Source organism: Canis lupus, chromosome 17 (genome assembly GCF_011100685.1).
Source record: "Canis lupus familiaris isolate Mischka breed German Shepherd chromosome 17, alternate assembly UU_Cfam_GSD_1.0, whole genome shotgun sequence".
NCBI classification, from domain to species: Eukaryota; Metazoa; Chordata; class Mammalia; order Carnivora; family Canidae; genus Canis; species Canis lupus.
The window spans coordinates 37,341,411-37,362,181 of record NC_049238.1 but is presented as its reverse complement, the minus strand read 5'-3'; the positions used below and the strand labels follow the sequence as shown (position 1 = coordinate 37,362,181).

General features: G+C 42.5%; 1 protein-coding gene across 2 annotated transcripts; it reads right to left on the bottom strand.

Annotated features, from left to right (window-relative positions):
• Nucleotides 1-13,773: 13,773 nt before the first annotated feature.
• IL36B (interleukin 36 beta) lies at nucleotides 13,774-20,327 on the bottom strand. 2 transcript variants are annotated; one of them, XM_038560596.1, is made up of 5 exons: nucleotides 20,070-20,327; nucleotides 19,172-19,258; nucleotides 18,827-18,934; nucleotides 15,231-15,370; nucleotides 13,774-14,418 (listed from the first exon to the last, which is right to left on the bottom strand). In XM_038560596.1, the coding sequence occupies exons 2-5, from the start codon at nucleotides 19,185-19,187 to the stop codon at nucleotides 14,188-14,190; spliced, it is 495 nt and encodes a 164-aa protein (XP_038416524.1). In that variant the 5' UTR covers nucleotides 19,188-19,258; nucleotides 20,070-20,327; the 3' UTR covers nucleotides 13,774-14,187. The 2 variants fall into 2 exon arrangements, with proteins under 2 accessions (XP_038416524.1, XP_038416525.1); XM_038560597.1 differs by lacking the exon at nucleotides 19,172-19,258.
• Nucleotides 20,328-20,771: the final 444 nt, after the last annotated feature.

Sequence of the window (20,771 nt, the reverse complement as noted above, 5' to 3'; positions counted from 1 at the left end):
ATTTGCATTTCTCTGTAAAGAAAGGAGGAACCACCACCTCACTGGACTGTCATGAGGATGGGTGAGACAGAGGCTGTGAAGAGCAGTGTAAGCACTTAGCACAAACCCACAGACAACCTGCTTCCCACACCCTCTGTTTCTCACCTCTCTGGCCCTCCTCCCCAGGTATGTGAAGAGGACCCTGTGAACATGGCAGAGGCCATGTTTACCCTGATCTAAACCTGAGGCCAGTTTAAGACCAAACACTTCCTTGTGCTTGTGCTAACACATCTTACCTGACCCAGAGAGGGAGAAGGCCCCAACTCAGCCTGGCTGAATGACCACAGCATATGCTGTAGATTCTCAAATCCCTTACAAGAAAGGTTAACATTGTCTGTGCATTCAAGCATTACCTCAAAAGCAGTACAGGCATTGTGCCATCAGACCTGTGAAGTGAGTGTAATTTTTATTCCCATTTAACTAACAAGACAAAGCCAAGTATAAAGAAGTTAAGTAACTAACTCAAGGTCACAAGCTAGTAAGACCTGATATTAGGACTCCGGCAGTTCGATTTCATACTAACTCATCCCCATCCCCCGCTGTGAACAAATAAGCCACATAACACTTATAGACTCAAGCAATCAAGAATGGAGGGCAGAGCTGGAGGCCAAGGAGGCTCCCTGCCAGGAGTCTTTGGCAGGAAGGACCAAGGGGCTTCTTGAGAAGAGCAGAGACTTCAAGAAAGACAGCAGAAACCAATGGAGTTAGTCCAGAGACACAGGGCTCCACCACAACAGAGTGTGGCACACATCAGGACAGAGGGAATTCTTCCCTCCCTAGAGTGACTTTTGGTGGCTTTGAACAACCATGAAGGCCCTGCCTGGCACAGGAGATATGGTGGTGATGCAGGGAAATGTGAACAGAAAGGGACTCCTGCCAGAGCCCTGGGCACCCGCCCCAACTACAGCCACATCCTATAGTCACTGTGTGGAGCGACAGAGGAGAAGGTGCTACCCAACTCGTAGCACTTCTGAGTAACGCTGGAATCCACGTGGAATTACAGGCAAGTCTGTGGGTCAGAGCACTGCAGCTGGGTGCTGAGCCAGAAACGTGTTGCTTTGTTCCTTGCTTAGTCCCATGGCATCTTCCAGGGCGGAGGGTCTAGGGAAGGGCCAGTTCTACAGGCTGGGACCGGGGAGTGTGTAGGCAATGGCAGGGTGAGACTGCGGTGTATGTCACACCCACAGGCAGTTTCTCCTGACTGAGTCACCAAGGGCAGGACTGGAGACACAGGCAACTTCCTTACCTCAGATCCAATTAAGGCCCTCCAGAGCAGGTCCAGGTGCTTCATGCATTTGTACTTAAGAGGCCTCCAGAGTCTGAGAACCCACCTCCCACAGATAATGTGGTTTGGCCATTTCTGAACCTCTGTCCACAGAACAGCTTGGACTTGAATCAAATTCTGCAGCTGAAAATTGGAAATAAGCCAAATGTGGAAGGAAAAAGTCAATAGCTTGGGAAGAGTACCAGTCTGGCTCCATCATTCCTGCTCCCTGGGCCATGGTCCTTCTGCTTGGGCAGAGTACAGGTTCTGTGTGCATGGCTACGACCTCACAGAGATGGCACTCTTGGCCAGGCTGGATTGAGCAGGCCACACTTGGATGCATTTCTTCCAAACATCTACCTGGTCAATCCATGCAGTCTTTCCTATTTTTTTAAAAAAATCTCTTTCCACAGAAGACTTGGAGCAGTGAATACCCATAGCAGAGTTAGACAGGGCAAGGGGAACTACATTGGGATTCCTCCAGAGGAGACCCCAAGCCTTCCTTGGATCTGTCTGTGGCACTTGGCACTGACAGAGTAGAATCATCTCCTTTCGCAAACTCCTCGAGAACCAGGGATTACTTCCTTTAATATATATAGAATATATATATATATATATATATATATATATATATATACACACACACACACATATATAATAATTATGTAGGTAACAATTATTAGTGAGTGCTTACACATTTGTTTTTTCTATTTTTATATTATATTTAATTGTAGTAAAATGCACATAACAAATTTACCATCTTAACCATTTTTTATTATAAATTTATTTTTTATTGGTGTTCAATTTGCCAACATATAGAATAACACCCAGTGCTCATCCCATCAAGTGCCCACCTCAGTGCCCGTCACCCAGTCATCCCCACACCCCACCCACCTCCCCTTCTACCACCCTTAGTTCGTTTCCCAGAGTTAGGAGTCTTTCATGTTCTGTCTCCCTTTCTGATATTTCCCACTCATTTTTTCTCCTTTCCCCTTTATTCCCTTTCACTATTTTGTATATTCCCTAAATGAATGAGATCATATAATGTTTTTCCTTCTCCGATTGACTTATTTCACTCAGCATAATACCTTCCAGTTCCATCCATGTCGAAGCAAGCGGTGGGTATTTGTCGTTTCTAATGGCTGAGTAATATCTTAACCATTTTTAAGTGTACAACCACGTATGTGTCCTTTACATCCTTTGTTAAATCCTTTCCTAAGTATTTCATTGTAAATGGAATTGATGTTTTATTTCATTTTCTAACAGCTTGCTGCCAATATATAAAAAACATAATTAGTTCAAGGATAATAAAAATAAACTTAATATTTTTCAATCATCATAGTAATGAGTGATTCAGGTAAAAATCATCAACAGATGTTAAAGCCTTTATGCGACTGTCTGATGACGAATAAGAGCTATGCGTTGTCTTAAAGAATCTCCTCACAGATTGCTTATCAATTCAAAAGGAATATTGGTCATTTTGCAACAGAGAAACCTGGCCAACTTCATCTTAACCACGTGGCCAAAATTTCACTTACCAGTAATGGCGCAAGACAACACAAGGTGCCTCTTCATAGGAGATGGCACATTTAGAAGGACACATTACCTCTTCTGTAGCACTCCTGCCAAAGGTGTGTAAGCTGAATCTAATCATGAGGAGACACCAGACAAACCCAACTTGAGGGGCGGCCATAAAGTCACAAGCTCTCTCCCATTGCCTCTCTCCTCCTAAGATTACTCCCTCACTTTCCAGTGGTTGTGGTTGTCCCAATTCTGTCCCCTGGTTCTTCAAGGAGGACTGTATGGTTTTCTATCAGTTTTAGTTGTCTCATGCCATGCAGCTTAAACCTGACCTCAATGTGTAAAAATAGGATATATAGGAAACGGACACATTCACAGCATTTTTTCCAAGTAGCTACTCCCCTGCAGAATCTACCTATATGTGTTTGCTTGTGCTCACTATCAATGCATTCAAGTTTCCTACTCATTTCCTTCCAGATCTTATAGCTGTTTTTGTGAAAGCTTTGGTCCAGTCAGAGCCTACTTGGCACCAAAAAAAAAAAAAAAAAAAGCAACAACAACAAAAAACCCTCATGCCTTTCCGTTGTTAAGTATGTTTCTTTTAATTAGCACATTGCAGTATTTCTTTTTCTAGTCTGTTAAATTAAATTGACCAATTACTGAAATACGTCAATTCATTTCTACCATCCTTTTATTTTTTCTTTTCATTCTTTTTTTTTATTTGTTTCTTTCTGGTGTCTTTTTTTCTGTTTCTTTTTCTCCTTCCTTTAGTGCCTTCAACTGGGTTGAGTGAGATGGTTTTGTTTGCCTTCCCTTTGCTCATCCTTCCCTCAAATTTGGAAGTTACATGCTCTCTGTTATTTTGATAGTTACTCTATTTTGACAATCTTTCTTAACCCAACTAAATAAAAGTTAATCAATATTTTTTAGCTGGAGAACTGTGCCCTAGTGAGGGTGGCCACAGGGATAGGATGGTGACCACCTTTTGGGGTATCTGATTTTCCCTCCTTGAGTCTTGAGTTTTGTGATGAGGGCATACAGTGGAACTCTCTGCCATTTGGGTAGTAATGATGAAGGGTCAAGAAAGAGCAAATGGTAAGTATTCATCCTTTCCTACCATTTATATCAACATGAATGAAACTGGAGGGTATTATAGGGTAGAGTGAAATAAGTCAATTAGAGAAAGACAATTATCATAAGGTTTCACTCACATGTGGAATATAAGAAACAGTACAGAGGATAATAGGGGAAGGGATGGAAAGCTGAATGGGAAGTCATTAGAGAGGGAGAAAAATCATGAGACTCTTAACTCTAGGAAACAAACTGAGGGTTGCAGGAGGGGAGGTGAGTGTGGTGATGGCATAATTGGGTGATGGGCATTAAGGGGGGCACACGATATGATGAGCACTGGGTGTTATATGCAACTGATAAATTATTGAACACTACATCTAAAACTAATAATGTTGACTAATTGATTTTACTTTTTTATTTTTTACATTTGTTTTTATTTAAATTCAATTTGCCAACATATAGTATAACACTCAGTGCTCATCCCATTAAGTGCCCTCCTTAGTGCCTGTCACCCAGTTACCCCATCTCTCCGCCTACCTCCCCTTCTGCAACCCTTTGTTTCCCAGAGTTAGGAGTCTCTCATGGTAGGAAAAATTAGAGAGGGACACAAACCATGAATTTAAATTAAAAAAAAAATAAAGAAAGAGGGACTCCTGGGTGGCTCAGCAGTTGAGCGTCTGCCTTCAGCTCAGGGCCTGATGCCAGGATCCGGGATCAAAGTCCCACATCGGGCTCCCTGCGATGAGCCTGCTTTTCCCTCTGTCTCTGCCTCTTTCTCTCTGTGTGTCTCTCATGAATAAATAAATAAAAATCTTTAAAAAATAATAAAAATTAAAATTAAAAAAAAAGAAAGAGTGGAACTCAAAGTTGATGCCTGCCCCATCTTACAAAACACATACTGATTACATCCTTGAATACCCAAGATGCCTGGAATAAGTCTGGCATCCAGAGTCTTATTACAGTAGAGACAAGATAATATCCAACCTAGAGACAAGAGGACAGATGCATAAATCCAAGACTACCCTACCCTTCCTCTCTCCTCAGCCTTAGACCCATGGCTATTTGCCTTCAGTCTGGTGACAAAGGGAGAAGATCCCAAGAGGACATGGTTTGTCTGGTCCTCTACGGGCAGTTTCTCACTGACTCACTCTCCTTGGTGAGTTCTTACCTGAAACACAAGCAGAGAAGGAGATTGAGCAGTCGAGAGGATGGGATTTCTCCAGTCTGTCCCTGAATCCATGGACCCTCAGAAGCTCAATCTTTTACCTCATTCCTGTCTCTTTGTCTCCAACTCCTACCACATGTCCTTGGAGTCATGAAACTTATGTCTTATCCCTGCACTCTGGGATCATGCCTTCCTAAAATAACCAATCCCACAGCCTCTCATCTGAGCCTTAATCTTCACTACTCTGTATTTTCCCCTACATCAACCAGCCTCCTCACACTGAATTGAGACTTAAGGATATCACTCACTATCATACATTTCACTCTCTCTGAACTACCACAGTGATGCAACCAGAGGTCACAGCTAGGTTTGATATCTTCTATCAGGAAATTACCTTTCTTATAGGAATTGGACCTTCTAGAGAAGTCGCATGAAGCAGAGATTTCTGGGGGAAGCAAAGGGCATGCCCAGAACCATTTGACTTCCCTGTAAGAAAGCTCCTCTATCTGCAAGGAAATAGAAGTACCACGGAACAAGGTCTAGTCCAGAATGACCATAATTTTGTTTTGGGTTTTGGGTTTTTTGCAAGTGTCCATAAGTACTTTATTCACACAAAGTATTGTCACCTCTTGAGTCTCTGTGTTCAAGTAAGAAAACCAGCCCACCCCCACCACGCCTCAAGATCACCCAACTGAGGACATTCTCCCAGAGGATATTTGGGCTTTGGCAGATCCGTTGTAATAATAAATAAAAACTCAATTCTAAAAATATGTATATACTAACTGGGAAGAATTTAAATTTTACAACAATGAAACTCAAAATTCCAAAATGGAAAATGTACAAAGTGAGAGTCAAGGTACATCCCACCCCCTAGCTACACCCCATCCCCAAGCTCTGGCCTCAAAGAAGGGCAGCCCTGGGCATTAGCCTTCTGGTCTTCTAGCTCTGGGCCCCTTCCCTCTCATCTGCTGCTGGTCCCAGATGGAGATTGGGCAGAGTTCGGTTTTTGGTCAGAAGCCAAGAACAGTTGAAGAAAAAAGAAAATGAAGGAATATTAACTTGCTCTGCACAGAGGACTGGAAAGGGCAGCTTAGAGATGAGTAGCATTTGAGTTAAAACTATGTTATTCACCAATTTGGTTCTCTTATCTTTCACTTTCTTAGGCAGATCCCTGAGCCCAGCTAGCAATGAGAAGCCTACTGGAGCTGGGATTATCTGGTCTGGATACTCCATTTTCTAAAGCCTTCTCTCTATCATCTTGTAGCAAAAAGAAAAGCATCTTTCCTGTTTGGGAAGAGCAAAACTGAAATCCCAACTGTTTCCTGGCCCAAGCTATCATTACAATCTGTTCTCTGAGGATATCTCAGCCTCACTTAGGGCTTTGTAGTGGAGGGGAAGGGGTAGCTATTAAGCTGTCATTTAATCTGAGGAGGAACAACACCACTGAACTTCAAATGTCAGTATCAAAGGCTCACCCAAACTCATTATTCATTCTCTCAAGAAGAGAAATGCCCAAGGAAGTTCTCATGGCAGAACTGCCTTAATTATGATGCAGAAATTAAACTGGACTATGAAACACAAAATTATCCATGCAAATTTAGTAGTACCAAACATCTGTTCCTTTAACTAAGCTGACCTCTCAAGCATAGTATCTGGTGGTTACTAAGGGCAACTGCCTAAAGAGTTCTTAAATGTGTTAAAAACTAGACAAAATAAAAGACGACTACAAGGATATAGAAGAATCCCATCATTCATATAATGATTTGAAGAATGTACATAAATGGAAATTATGGTCCAGTTGGATCATGTAGAAGTTGGATCTTCTACAAGAGCTGGGTCATCCAAAGAGCAAATGGTTGCATTCTCTGGACTATTGAGAGAATCCAAAATGAGTCTCAAGAGAACTCTGAAACAGCAAAGAGTATTGATGATGGAATATCCAGAGAGGACATGACAGAAAGAACCTGGATATGGTGGTTACACAGCCTCATGGAATCTGAGGACCATTCCTCCATCTGTGGTTACATATGCATACAGACACCTATACTTATCATGGGGAAGGACAGGGGGAGATGCCTCTTGGTTCTCAAGCACTTATAAACATATCTCAGGGTCATAAGGAGGAATCTAGAGCCAGGGCTCCTCCAACTATATAGATTCAGGTTTAATCTTAGCAATTATTTTGCTATAGTTACAGTGATTCAATAATATTCACCAGACTTGAGAAACTTAGGGAAGGGCAAATTGCTTACAGGTGGAATGAAGGCAGGGCAGTGCAGCCCTAGATTTTGTCTTAAGCAGATACAGCCTCCACTGATTGAATCATCAAGGCTGGGCCTCCAACAGCATCCACCTTACTCTAAACCAGGAGAGGAACATCTCTGAGTCCTGGCTTTGAGAAATCAGGATGAGGCACTCTGGGCAGGATCAAGTGCTTTACTCATTCCATGGCTCCAGGGCCTCTGAAGGCCTGAGAATGACCTATTCGGGAATTGAGCTATTTGGGCACCCACAGAAATGAAGTCTTATGAATGGTCAGGAGAAAGAAGTTCTAGTTCATCACTGACTTTGTCACCAAGAAGTACAGGGATTGAGGCACAAACTCCAACATCCAGGTGAAAATGAATGTGAAAAATGAGCGTGATGTTCTCAAGTATATTCATCAGAAGTTTGGTTTTCCTCTCTAGAAAAAAGAGGAAAGATGCCATGTTTTGTGATTTTGGATAAACCCTCCGGACTTCCCATATTTATCTCCTTAAAATGGACTCAGTCTTTATCGCAATGAAAAAAGAAAGACATTTCCAGATGAGTAAAAGAAGGGCAGAGAATCATACCGCTTTTACTCATTTTAATTTTTATTATAGTAATACATACAGACTGTTTTTAAAAGCCAGATAGAAAATTTTAAATGCATAACTGAAAACAACAGAGTCCTGTGCACACCGTCTTCTTTCTCTTAGCCCAATCTTCAGATCCATTCAGGAAATGGATTCTCTATTTGTAGGAATCCCCTCTTCTGGGCTGAGCCCTTATTCTGTGACTCCGGGGTCTTTCTCTTCCTAGTCTATTTCCTTTTCTAAACCACTTATAAGGGACCATCTAATCATCTAGATATAAACATCAAAATATTTCATGTTTTTCTTTTCCTTTAGTGCAATCACTTTAGATTTTGCAGTATTCACTCCACTTTCCCACTCGGTATCAGGCCCCCTAACAACACCCATAACATCATCCATCCAACAACCATAACTTTCTTATCATTTTTCTCAGAATGGTGGGGGGAAGAAGAGATGATGCTTTGATTTTGGAAGCTGTTCCTTTTTTTTTTTTTTTTTTTTACCAGACTTTGTGCCAAAATGTTGCAAGCAAAGAACAAGAATAGGAAGGGCAAGAGCCCCTCTCAGGACACTAGCTTTGGGTCTGCAAGGAAGATGTTCCCACACTTCTGAATGTGTAGTTTGGTTTCATCAGATTTCAGTAGGTGGTGTGTGTGTGGCTGTTGGGGAGGGTATGACTGTCAGCATCACTCTGCCTCTACCCACTGTTAAGCACCCTTGGAGAGACCGAATAGCTCCCAGGATCAAACTCTTTTCAGGGTGGAGCATCTCGTCACTTGACCCGTTACTCCCTTGGAGAAAAATCCCATGGTTCCCAGCCTTCTTCCAACCCCAGTTTTCTTTACATGCATCATGAGAGCCTCTGGGATTTTCTTCTATCCTCCTATGTATCTCAAAGTTCTGAGTTGGAGTGGGAGTTTCCACCAACTGCTTCTGAAGAATATTACCCCATACGCCCTTCCAGATCTGCTGGTATAGGAAATACTAGAAGAGTCTTCTGTTTTCATATATCTCTAGAAAAGTCAACACTTTCTAGGCACTGGGAATTGGGAAGAGGTTATTGGGAAAGGCTGTAAGCCAGAGCCTCAGCCTTAGAGAAAATTCTTCTCTCTTCTGGATTTCTAACAGGGATTCTGAGTCCATTTTAGGGTCCAGGATGCTCATAGTGGTGACGTTCCCTGGGCTCTGAGAAGCTGTGGAACTGTCAGGTGGAGATGCTCCTCATGAGAACACCTTCACTGAGCCCTAGGACGTGCTCTTCCTGACCCCAGTGAGCTCCCATGTTCAGACAGAACAGGATCCAGGCACCTGACTCAGGACAGTTCCACAAAATGTTTACCATTTCATGTCTATAAAGATGCTTTCTTCAATGCAATTGGCTCCCAATGGAAAGTAGGCAAATAGCAACTGAGCACACTATCCCTGCTGTTTCTTTCTTTCTTTCTTTCTTTCTTTCTTTCTTTCTTTCTTTCTTTCTTTCTTTCTTTCTTTCTTTTTCTTTCTTTCTTTCTTTCTTTTTCAGTAGGCTGCATGCCCAGCACAGAGTCCAATGTGGGGCTTGAGCTCACAGTCATGAGATCAAGCCCTGAGCCAAGATCAAGAGTTAGCTGGACACTCAACTGACTGAGCCACCCAGGCGCCCCTCTCTGTTTCTAATAGGTAGGGTGACCACATAATTTATCATATAAAATGACACTTCTAAAAGGGAAAGAAGGTCATACCAGCAGTTACACCAAGATAGTGTGTACTGGGATGTTCGAGCTTTCTTCCACTTGGGTAGAGGAAAGGAGGGAGCGACAGAAAGGCAGCTGTGTAATGGAAGGAGACATCAGAAGTGGAGAAGAACTGTTCTCCGTCTTTGGTGGTTTATGTCAGAGGAGAAAGAGAGGTTAAAGAGGGCAATGAAAGCAATCTTCACAAAGCTATGTCCTTACTCTGTGGACTTGGGAGATACCTTCTCCACGACATTGAGGCTTAGGAGCAGGAAGGTAGGTTTTATTCTGAATGAGGCCATTCTCACTAAGGAGAGCAAGCTGCCTGGGGAAGAAGTCAGTTCCTCAATCATTTATTCACTTATTAATTTATTAACAAGTTATATATTTATTAAACACAGACACCATGTAAGGACTAGGGATATAGTGGTAATCTAGACAAATACCACTTCCCTGCAACCAAAGACTTTATAGTGTAAGGAGGGGGGTAGAGATAAAGACAGATAAATAAAGTCATTACAAATTGTATGATAGAAACAGTAAAAAATGAGAGATAGAAAATTTAGGAGGTAGAAGAGGGGCTTACTTTGAACATGGTGCTCAAGGAAGGCTTCTTTGAGGAGGTGACATATGAAAAGGTAGGTTGAAGAAGCCAGAAAAGCAGAGAATGAGAGTAAACTGATAAGTATAGGGATGTACCTGAGCACAGCATATGCAAAGGCCCTGAGGCTGTAAAGAACTTGGCATGTTCAAGGAACTGAAAGATGAGCATGACTGAGAATAGTGACAGGGAGAAAGAATTACCTGGAAAAGGAGTTGGAGGCAGGGATTAGGCCATTCAGGCAACCCTGAAAACTATGGAAGGGAATTTGCATTTCCTTCTAAGTGCAAATGGAAGCACTGAAGGAATGAACATTGAAAAGATATAGTTTAGATTTCCATTTATGGAAATAACCCTGACTGGCTCACAGAGGCCAGATTGAATGAATACAGGGAAAAGAGGATGGAACACACCAGTCAGGAGTCTGATTTACAGCACCAGTGAGTTATAGTGGCTGCCTCATTTGGAGTGGTGAGTGGCAGAGAAGCTGAAGAGAAATGGGTGGATTAGAAATCTTTTGAGGGTAGATCTCTTTAGAGATAGACTTCATGGATTAGAGCTAGGGCTCCAAGGAAATTAAGAATCAAGGGTGGCTCCTAGGTTTCTCTCTTGAGTAAGTGTGATGGAGAATATGGGGTGTGGGAATGGGCATGTCTGATTCCTTCAAAATTCATATGGTGAAATCCTCATGCCCAGTGTAATCAGATTAGGGAGGTGATTAGATCCTGAGGGTAGGGCCCTCATGAATGAGATTGATAACCATGTGAAAGAAGCCTAGGAGACCTTTAGCCCCTTCCACCACGTGAGGAAACAAGAAGTCTGCAACACACTGAGGGCCCTCACCTGACCATGCTAGTACCCTTATATCAGACTTCCAGCCTCCAGAGCAGCAAGACACAATGTTTATTCTTATTAAGCCTGCCAGTCTACAGAATTTTGTTATAGTAGGACTAAATGGACTAAAACCTCCCTCAAACTCGGAGAGCCAATAAAATATCAGAAACTGCCTCTTGAGTCCTTCTATGGTTTCTCCTGCCCCTCCTCATCTTCCTCCTTCACCACCACCACTTCCTCGCCTCCTCTGTCAGAAGGAATAGGTGGTACAGTGTAAAGTAGGCTGGTCATCTACCTCCTGCTCATCTCCAGTGCTCTTGGGATTTCTGAGAAGTTAATATTTATAATCACAGCCTAGAATTATGTTGTGTTTTTTATCGATGTCTACTATTATTTCTACATGGTCAGCTATTTATAGAACTGACATTCTTTGTAGCCCTTCTCATAAAACCTGCTTACTATGTGTCCATTTCATTGCCGCCACAAGTCTCTCATAGCCAGACTTGCAGTCATCTAGTGCTTAGTCCTGACCTTGTCAGAGAAAAAAATTGACATTGGAAACACTGGACCCCCTGTTATCCTTTCCCTGTGCTCCTAAATAGTTTATGAGTATGCATGAATGTATGTTGGAGAAGGTTTGGACAAAATCCAAGAGAGAGATGCCATGAAGTCAGTGGACATTGCCTGGAGGCCCTTTGGAAAGCTCTGGGTTGTTTTTCCAGTCATCCTGAGAGGATAGCCTAATATCATCACAGTCCCCTAAGGTCGGCTTGGCATATAGGGAGGAAGAAGAGTTGAGACAGGAAAGTTCCTAGCCAGCTTTTCTGTGCTTTCCTTCCTCACCTTCTTCAAGGAGCTTTGACATTCCTTGCATCCTTCTTCCAGTTAGGACTGCCTCTGCCACAATAAAGCAAACCCCACTGTGACATACTTCAGTATCATTGGGAGATGCTAATACATGTAATGAGAATTCATTTGTTTCAACAATGTATTTTGAGCAATTATTATATAGGATGCAAGATTTGGCACCTAAGGAGTCTAGAGATATCAAAGTCACAATCTCTGCCCACTATGTACTTAGAATTTGGTTGAGGAGAAAGGAGCAAAGAGGCCAAGACAAGGAGGAAAGAACTCCAGCACAAGTCTAACAAAAGAATGTCTGTCACATGATAAGGCAAAGTGCTACAGACTTCAAAGAAGATAAGATATTGGATTTAGTTGGGAGAATGAGGAGCAGCCTCTAAACACTTCAGACAGATGTAAGATATTAAGAAGACATAGGCAGGTGAGATACACAGTGATAAGTGTTTGAGATGTTTGCAAAAGCATGCACAGAGGCACAGAGAGAAGAAATCCAACATGTTGGGTGTAGCTAGCAGAGAAAAGAAACTTGCTTTGACTGAATCTGTCTTAGCCTGAGTTTACACCAGAAAGCAGAACCTGAGATAAGGGTTTGCATTCAGATGGTGAGAAGTTAATCCAGGGAACAGAGTGGAACCTGGAGAAACCAAAGCAGGGAAATGAGGTAAGCCAGCGCAAGGGTGTGTTCTTGAGCTCTGCACTGCCATGGGTGACTATAACTCCATCCTACTGGGACTCTCTGGGGAACTGTGTAGGTAGAATGTGTCTCAGAATTGTCCACCTGAGGGATCCAAGAGAGTAGCATGTTTCCACCCCCACTCCCCTCCCCTGGCATTAGTCAAAGGTTCTTCATAGGCAGCTCCATCTCACTTCCAGGTGTGCACATGTGTGAATGCTAAGCAAGTTCCTGCAAGTGTCTTTTCCCAAGGTATCCTGGGAATCCCAAGCAGAGAAATGCTTGGTACAGCTGAGATGACATGCTCTCAGGTTATACCTTCTCAGAGCCAGTCACACAGCAATGACTAGACTAAGAAACAGGACAACCAGATGTAAGGGAGGATTCAAGGATTATCTCAGAACCATGGCCAGTGAGGCACCAGAAGGTAACGTCACAAGGATAGATTTTGGAACAGATTATGCCTGGCTAAGAAATTTGAAATTAGTTAGCAATGAGTATCCATTGCAAAACCTAATACCACTGCTTGTCATGTGCAAAGAACAAGATTCCCTATGCCCATCATGTTCACATTCATGAGCAAGATATTATGGTAAATTGCAGTTCCATGCGATTGGCTGTGTGAATTTTAGATTTTATTACAGGCTTTAACTAAAGTAATCCTCACCAAACTGGCCTAAAAGCATCCTAATAAAGAAACTGTTAATTAAGGATTTGACTAAAATTCTAGAAAACATGAATAATAACAGGAAAATATCACAAATAGCTCTTCTACTTTGAGCTAATTTATAAGTAAAAACAATAAAATGTTTTTTAAAAAACATTTTAAAAACAGTGTATAAGTAAATAGAATAAGTTCTGAGAAGTCACCTGAAAAAGCCTTAAACTAATACAAGTGATTCCTTAAAATATGGATTGATTTAAATTCAATATAGTGAATTAATTAATCTTAACCAAAGTATATATTATGTGTCAAATTATTAGCTAATGATATTATGAATCCATTATGATAAAGACATGTAAAACTTTCATTTCATATGTATCTTATCCTTTAGATTCATCTTTGGTGGGGCACCCATCTGGTTTAGTTGGAAGAGCATGTGACTCTTGATCTCAGGGTCACAAGTTTGAGCCCCATGAGGTGTGTAGAGATTACTTAAGTAAATAAAAACTTTAGATTCATTTGGGAATACATATCATGATATTTATTATAAACATGCAGAAAATTAACAAATAGTACTCTTTTTGATAGGGTTGTATGAACAAAAATATTTGGAATTCACATCTCTAGGCCATAGGTTCTCAAAAGGAAGAGAGGGGTGTACAGGAAGCATTTTGGATGTTGACTTAACTGGATGTGGCAGTTGGTGGATGGTGGGACAAGATCAGGAAAGAATAAAAAGTGACTCAGATTTCATATTGGGATGACGTTTAGGTGGGAAGACATGGTGCAGAAATGATGTCTAAAGGATGAGGTGGTTTGGGAAGATGAGAATGAGATGGATATGTATGGGTATCAGTGCATGTTGGTCTCTCAAGATGACCCATTGTATTTCTGAATGGAAGATTCTTGGACTACTTGATCCTCTGTCCTGGAATCAGCCACTCACATCTCAGGATGAGGTAAGTCCTCAGGCTCTAAATAGAAGTTAGTGTTGTGATTTTTGCCCCTCTCCTTCGTGAGAATGACAGGATGTCCTTCCATTTTGGAAGTGCCTATGAACCAGTCAGGATAGGAGACAGATTGAAAGACAGAGGTGGAACCCTCCCTACTATGGAAAAAGAGAAACGGCTTCTGTGCTTTCTTCTCCCGGTACATATCCATGATCTTTTTCTCCTAGGATTAGGAAAAAAGGCTTATTAGAGAGAATTACTGAGAGGAAAGGTCTAAACTAACACAGCTCTGAGAGTACCTGCCTTCCCTGAAGGGAGGGAAGAATGCCAAGGACACAAGCAGATGAAAGAACACAGGTGTCAAAACAGGCAACCTGCTGGTTCCCAATAGCTTGACTCCACTCCAGGATCCCATGACACCAAGTGCTTCTGATTCTATGAGACAGCACTACCTTCCCTGAGAATAGAGGCAGGCTTAAGTCTCTTTTATGGGTGCTCCTGGTGGGCACTCATCTGCTGGTGTAGGCATCTCACAAGATTCCCAGCCTCCAAGTAGGCTGACATCTTACAGCTTTCATCATAACCAGAAGGATTCACTTCATAACTACAAATGCTACCTTCAGTATAGAGACCATAGGCAAACAATCCACAAAATCCAGACTAAAAATCTCTTCCTTGTCTCCTATGCCACATAGTGGCCTTTGCTTATGTGGAAGCAGCCCAGCATCTTGGAGGAATTTCTGGGAAGCAGTCAAAGAAAATTGAGGATGGAGAAGCCACCATTCCTTGGCCTTTTCAAAACATTCTCGTGGGTGTATTCTCTGGTTTTGGAGAATGCTCTCACATTCAAATGAGTGTAACACCCATGCCAAAAGTAGCGCTTGTTGACTAGGGTGTCAGCCAAGTCACATTTCTTTCCTTAGACTGAACAACACAGGATTGAAAAAAATGTTATTTTTATTCAGTGATATGTTAAATTAAATAAAAAGGGCATCATCTCCCAATGCTTCTCTCATTAGCTGTACAACCACTCACCTTAAGCTGCAGAGAAGGCTGGCCCTGAATTTCTGCACAGAAGAGACAGAGATGGTGGCCCTTGATTCCCAAGTAAACTGGATTGCCTTTTCCTGCATCATGGAATTCTTTGTCTGTACATGTTGTTAAATCAAGATGGACTGGAAACACAAGGAAAAATGGAAACAGCATGCTCCAAGAAGCAGAAAGGCCAGTCCTTCTGGCCTGACATTACTCCTCCCAGCCTAGGGGGGATGCTGAGCAGTCAGGACTCCCCCAAAAGGCTCCTCCCATTTGCCATGTAGCTGAGACCCTTCATTCATTATTATCTGAAGCCCATTTTCATTTTTCTTACTTAATATATCAGACCCCTAGTTGTTACCAAGGCATATTGCATCCCAAAAATAAAAATAAAATTCCCCACCACATTTGCAGCTAAATTTGATCACATGCTGAAGTTGTAACCCATTAGATAAATGTGGAAGTGTTGTGCGGGATTTCTAAGAATGTACTTTAAAAGGAGTTGACTCAGCTGGGAAAAGCTCCTTTCTTATCCCCCAGGTCCTCTTCCTGCCAGCCTCAAATACTTGGATGATGGTTGAGGAGAACTTGAGCTTGGTGAAGCAGAAAGCTAGAATCCTTGGACAATGAGAGTATCATGGAACCACCACACTGGCCTCAACCTACCTGGTCAGGCTTCTTTTTCATGAGAAAGCAATAAATTTCTTAGTTAAGTCCCAGTTATATGGGTTTCCTGTCACTATCAGCTGAATTTAATTCCCAACAAATTTAGCCTGGGTGTTCTGCATCTATCCTTCTGGGTAGGGGGCCAAGAATTCTCCAGTCAACTCTCTTTATTGAATGCCCACTCAGGACAAGGCTGCATGTGAGCATCAGAGATTTAGCTGAGGATATGAGAGACATTGTCATTGCACCCATGGAAAATGAAACCAAAAGATGTAAGCAGAGAAATGACCAGAATCACAATAAATTGCAATGCCTACTTTGGGGCAAGTGTCCAAAGTCTGGGACAGCAGGAGAGTCGATTTAGATAGAGAAATCAAGAAAGACCTCTCTGCAGAGGTGAAGTTCAAACCAAGATCCCAAAGTTAAGAGGATGCTAGTAAATGAAGATATGGAAATAAGGTGCTAGAGGGGATCTGAAAGGAGAGTGTCACAGGGGAAGAATGGATAAAGGACCTTATGTGGCTTTGAAAGAAGACTGGTGCCCCTGAGATCTCCCCACTAGCCCCCACTTCCCACCTCCAAAACACAAACATATGGGAATGATACTGTCAATTAACATAGTTCAAAAGGCAGAAATCTCACAGAGGAAGACATAGACATGGCCAACACGCACATGAGGAAATGCTCTGCATCAGTTGCCATCAGGGAAATACAACTCAAAACTACAATGAGATACCACCTCACACCAATGAGAATGGGGAAAATTAGCAAAGCAGGAAACCACAAATGTTGGAGAGGATGTGGGGAAAGGGGAACCCTCTTGCACTGTTGGTAGGAATGTGAACTGGTGCAGCCACTCTGGAAAACTGTGTGGAGGTTCCTCAAAGAATTAAAAATAGATCTGCCCTACGACCCAGCAATTGCACTGCTGGGGATTTACCCCAAAGATACAGATGCAGTGAAAAGGCAGGACACCTGCACCCCGATGTTTATAGCAGCAATGTCCACAATAGCCAAACTGTGGAAGGAGCCTCGGTGTCCATCAAAAGATGAATGGATAAAGAAGATGTGGTTTATGTATACAATGGATTATTACTCAGCCATTAGAAACGACAAATACCCACCATTTGTTTCGACGTGGATGGAACTGGAGGGTATTATGCTGAGTGAAATAAGTCAATCGGAGAAGGAAAAACATTATATGATCTCATTCATTTAGGGAATATAAAAAATAAGAAAGGGAATAAAGGGGAAAGGAGAAAAAAATGAGTGGGAAGTATCAGAAAGGGAGAGAGAACATGAAAGACTCCTAACTCTGGGAAATGAACTAGGGGTGGTGGAAGGGGAGGTGGGCGGGGTGTGGGGGTGACTGGGTGACGGGCACTGAGGTGGGCACTTGATGGGATGAGCACTGGGTGTTATTCTATATGTTGGCAAATTGAACACCAATAAAAAATAAATTTATATAAAAAAAACATAGTTCAAAAGGTCACTCTTAATGCTTTGTAGAGAATGGACGAAGCTACACAAATGAAGAGGGAGGAAGCACAGTGAGGCAATAGCAGTGGCCCAGGTAAGAAATGATATTATCTTAGAAATAAGGCATATTTTGCACACAGATTCATCAGTCTTTGCAGGTGGATTGAATAGAGATTGAAGCAAGGGTACCTCCTGCACTTCTCGCTCGAGGAAATATGTGATAGTAGTACCATTCATAGAAATGAGGAAGACTAGGCTCATCAGCAGTTTTGAGAAGACAGATCCATAGTTCTGCTTGGAATAGATGAAGTTAGAGATGTCTGAGGGGACACTGAGAGGATGTGGATAGATTGTTTAGAGGGGACTTCTAGGTTGGAAGCATAAATGCCAGAGTGATAGACACAATACATCAATGAAAGAGGCCAGCTGCCAATCCCTTTAGAGGGGTTGCATAATGATTGCAGACTGAGATCTGAGGATCCCCAGCATTTGGAGATTTTACAGAGAAAGTGGAGTCAGAAAGGAGAATGCCAAAGAGAAGCCAGTGAACCACAAGAGGATGTTTCTACAGAAGGAGAAGATGGGGGGTGGTTCAGGAAAGAAAGAGTTATCAATTATGTTGACTGTAGCTGAGGAACCAAATAATGTGAGGACAGAGGAGTGTATTTGGAGACCTTGGGAAGAAGAGCTTGAGAGAACAGTTCAGAAGTCAGGTTGGTTTATGAAAGCATGAGCAGGAGATGAAGTAGAAATAAGTTGTATAGCCAGTTCTTCTATGAAGTTTGGCTGCGACTGGTACATAGAACGGTATGGTAATTGGTAGGTGGGGGGTGGGGGCTTCCTATTCCAGTGGTAGTAGGAATGGAATGTGGGAATCAAGAGAAAGTGTTTAGTATTAACTTAGAAATATTATATTAGAGCATGTCTGTCAGTGTAGAAAGGGTCCAGTAGGCAGACGAAGGTGGAATATGGAGGGAAGAGAAGAATTAAATCAAACACTGAAGTCCTAGCAAGAGAAAAAGAAGCTGAGATAGATTGACTTTTGCTGGGAGCAGAGAATATCCTCCATTGTTAGAAGAGAGGATACTGAATTAGAAACATGTGTTGTTTTGGTGGTGAAAAAGATAATCAAGTTTGATTCTGGAGACATAGGTAGTGATAGTTAAAATTTAAAGGAGAGAAACTCCAAGGAGGTCAACTGCTGTCTAAGTGGACAACCCCTTATTATCTGAAGACATTTTCTCTTGGTAAGAAGAACTGCCAATCCCTTGCACCCTCACTTCTAGATGCAGGGTTTCCTCTCTGGAAGGGAACATTCTTATCCTTTCTGTGAGCATTGGGTTGCCACCCAGAAGTAAGAGAGGCCCTGGCCAGTTCATGTAAGTTCGGCCCCATCCCCAGTGGAGGTGGTGTCCCGTTTAGAGGCAACAGTGGCTTTGATTGTCACTCACCAGGTTTGACATTTCTGCTAAAAGGAGTTGCTATTAATGAATTTTCTTTCAGGACCCACACCATTTGTAGAGAATCATAAACACCAAAGATTCTGGGAAATTCTACACCTGCCAGAAGACAGAAAAGCATGAAACACGTATGAGGTTATTATAAACTTCAGGACATAATAAGAAAAGAGCTAAATGGTTCTGAGATTTTTCAAATGCAGACTTTCCGATCTCAGTATTTTAGCAAAAAATAAACGCATCTGTAAGCTGAGTAAATGATGGGGGCCTTTGTACTCTATTGTCTATGGTGAAGCAGAATGGAGATATTTTCAAACTGGTTTGAAATTCACCACTCACTTTGTGGGGTGGCCATGATAGCTTCAGAGCTTCCTTAAAGGGAACAAGGTAGATCAGATGATGAAGAGGAGGTTGTCAGCAGCTGGTCTTGTTGGGGAAAGAAAGAAGGAAAACATGTCACCCACTTCTCACCCACCTATACCCTGGAATTTTGTATCAATTTTTTTTAGAAAGCTGCCCCAAGATCCTGTCCCAGATGCATATTTGAGACTAAGGAGGGGGGTTTTACAAGGCCAGAAAACCCCAAATAGAAATTCCTATCTCTGGTGTGACTGGGTAGTCCTGGTTCTCCAGATTCTGATGCCCTCCTGTGATCTGTGATTGTTAGGAGGCTCCAGAACATTCCCTTAGCCACTGTTTGGTGCAACAAGTCTCTGGATTTAAAAGAAGGAATGGAGAGGAGACTGCGCATCTATCTTCATTCTAGCTTCCCACACTGCTGGTGAGTCACCACTCATTCTGACTTCAAGCTTCAACATGACTAAAGTGGCAGCAGACCTGCCTCTCTGACCCTCATCTTCCCCCATTCTTTATCCAAAGAGGCATCACTAGGAGCTTGTACATGGACATTTACAAGCTCCATTAGGTGTTTTGACTGTCAGGGGCATATGTCCCTGAGCTTCTGATTAGGGAATTAGGACAGCTCCCCATGAAGGCCACAAACTTCCCATAGTTAGAGCCAGTTGTTCACATCCCTCCCTGCTTCAGGATCCTCACGGCCTGATTCAACAGTTATCACTGGACAGGGAGTAAACAAATAACTACCTGCACTCTTGAAAGAAGCCCTAACTCCTCCAATATCCTGTGCCTTCCACCAAGGGCCCCCCAAGGCTCCCCAAGGCTAGTAATAGAGCAGTGAAAGAAGACCCCCCACAAATGGCATCTGAGCTGAAGTTACCTTTGTCCAAGAGATGCTCTTGTCCTGGGATCCAAAGTTAAGGCATCAAAGAGCTCTGGAAAGCTGTCTAGGACTCCTAGTTCTTTTACTGAAAAGGAGACACCAGGGACCTAGAGAAGATCAAAGGTCAACAGGCTTCACGACTTCAAGCTGTACCTGTAATCTGTTATTATGGACTATGGCTTCCTCTGGACTGAGGTGCTCTGACTGACTCCAACAGGTCCCAAGCTTTTTATCCACACAGGGAAGGAAGGAGGTTCTGCCTCACTTGGGCTGGGACTGCCTGGCATTCAAAATTTGCTGGTTCCTGCTGCCAGAGATTTCAGCGAGTATTTATGTAAATGTCAAACAAGCACAGCTATGACTTTTCTATTCACCCTGAAAAAGTAGGGCATGCTAAGCCTTTAAGAGCAACAGCCAGGAAATATAGTCATCAACACCAAGTTTGAGGAAAGAAACATTATGGGATTGCCCCCAGGACTGATGACTGGATTCTGTTGCCACAAAATGACTTACTGGAATGTTATTCCTGGGGGTAGAAGCCCCAGGTAGGTTCAAGATAGGCTAGGGAAGGGATGGGTCCCCTAAGACCTGTGCAGCTTGCAACTACTCCTGGTCTACAGTCACCATAGTCTCTGCCAATCTCAGACCAGGTAAAAATCCCCCAGTGTATGCTTCCCCAGGTTTTCAGAGTCTGTGTAC

Bases quoted from the DNA above. Each gene is read 5' to 3' on its own strand.
- IL36B (XM_038560596.1), bottom strand. The intron at 15,371-18,826 runs GTGAGTGACAAT...TTGTGTTTCCAG, and splicing joins TAGCAGAAATGTCAAACCTG to TCCATCTTGATTTAACAACA. The intron at 14,419-15,230 runs GTGAGTGGTTGT...TCCTAATCCTAG, and splicing joins AGCCTTCTCTGCAGCTTAAG to GAGAAAAAGATCATGGATAT.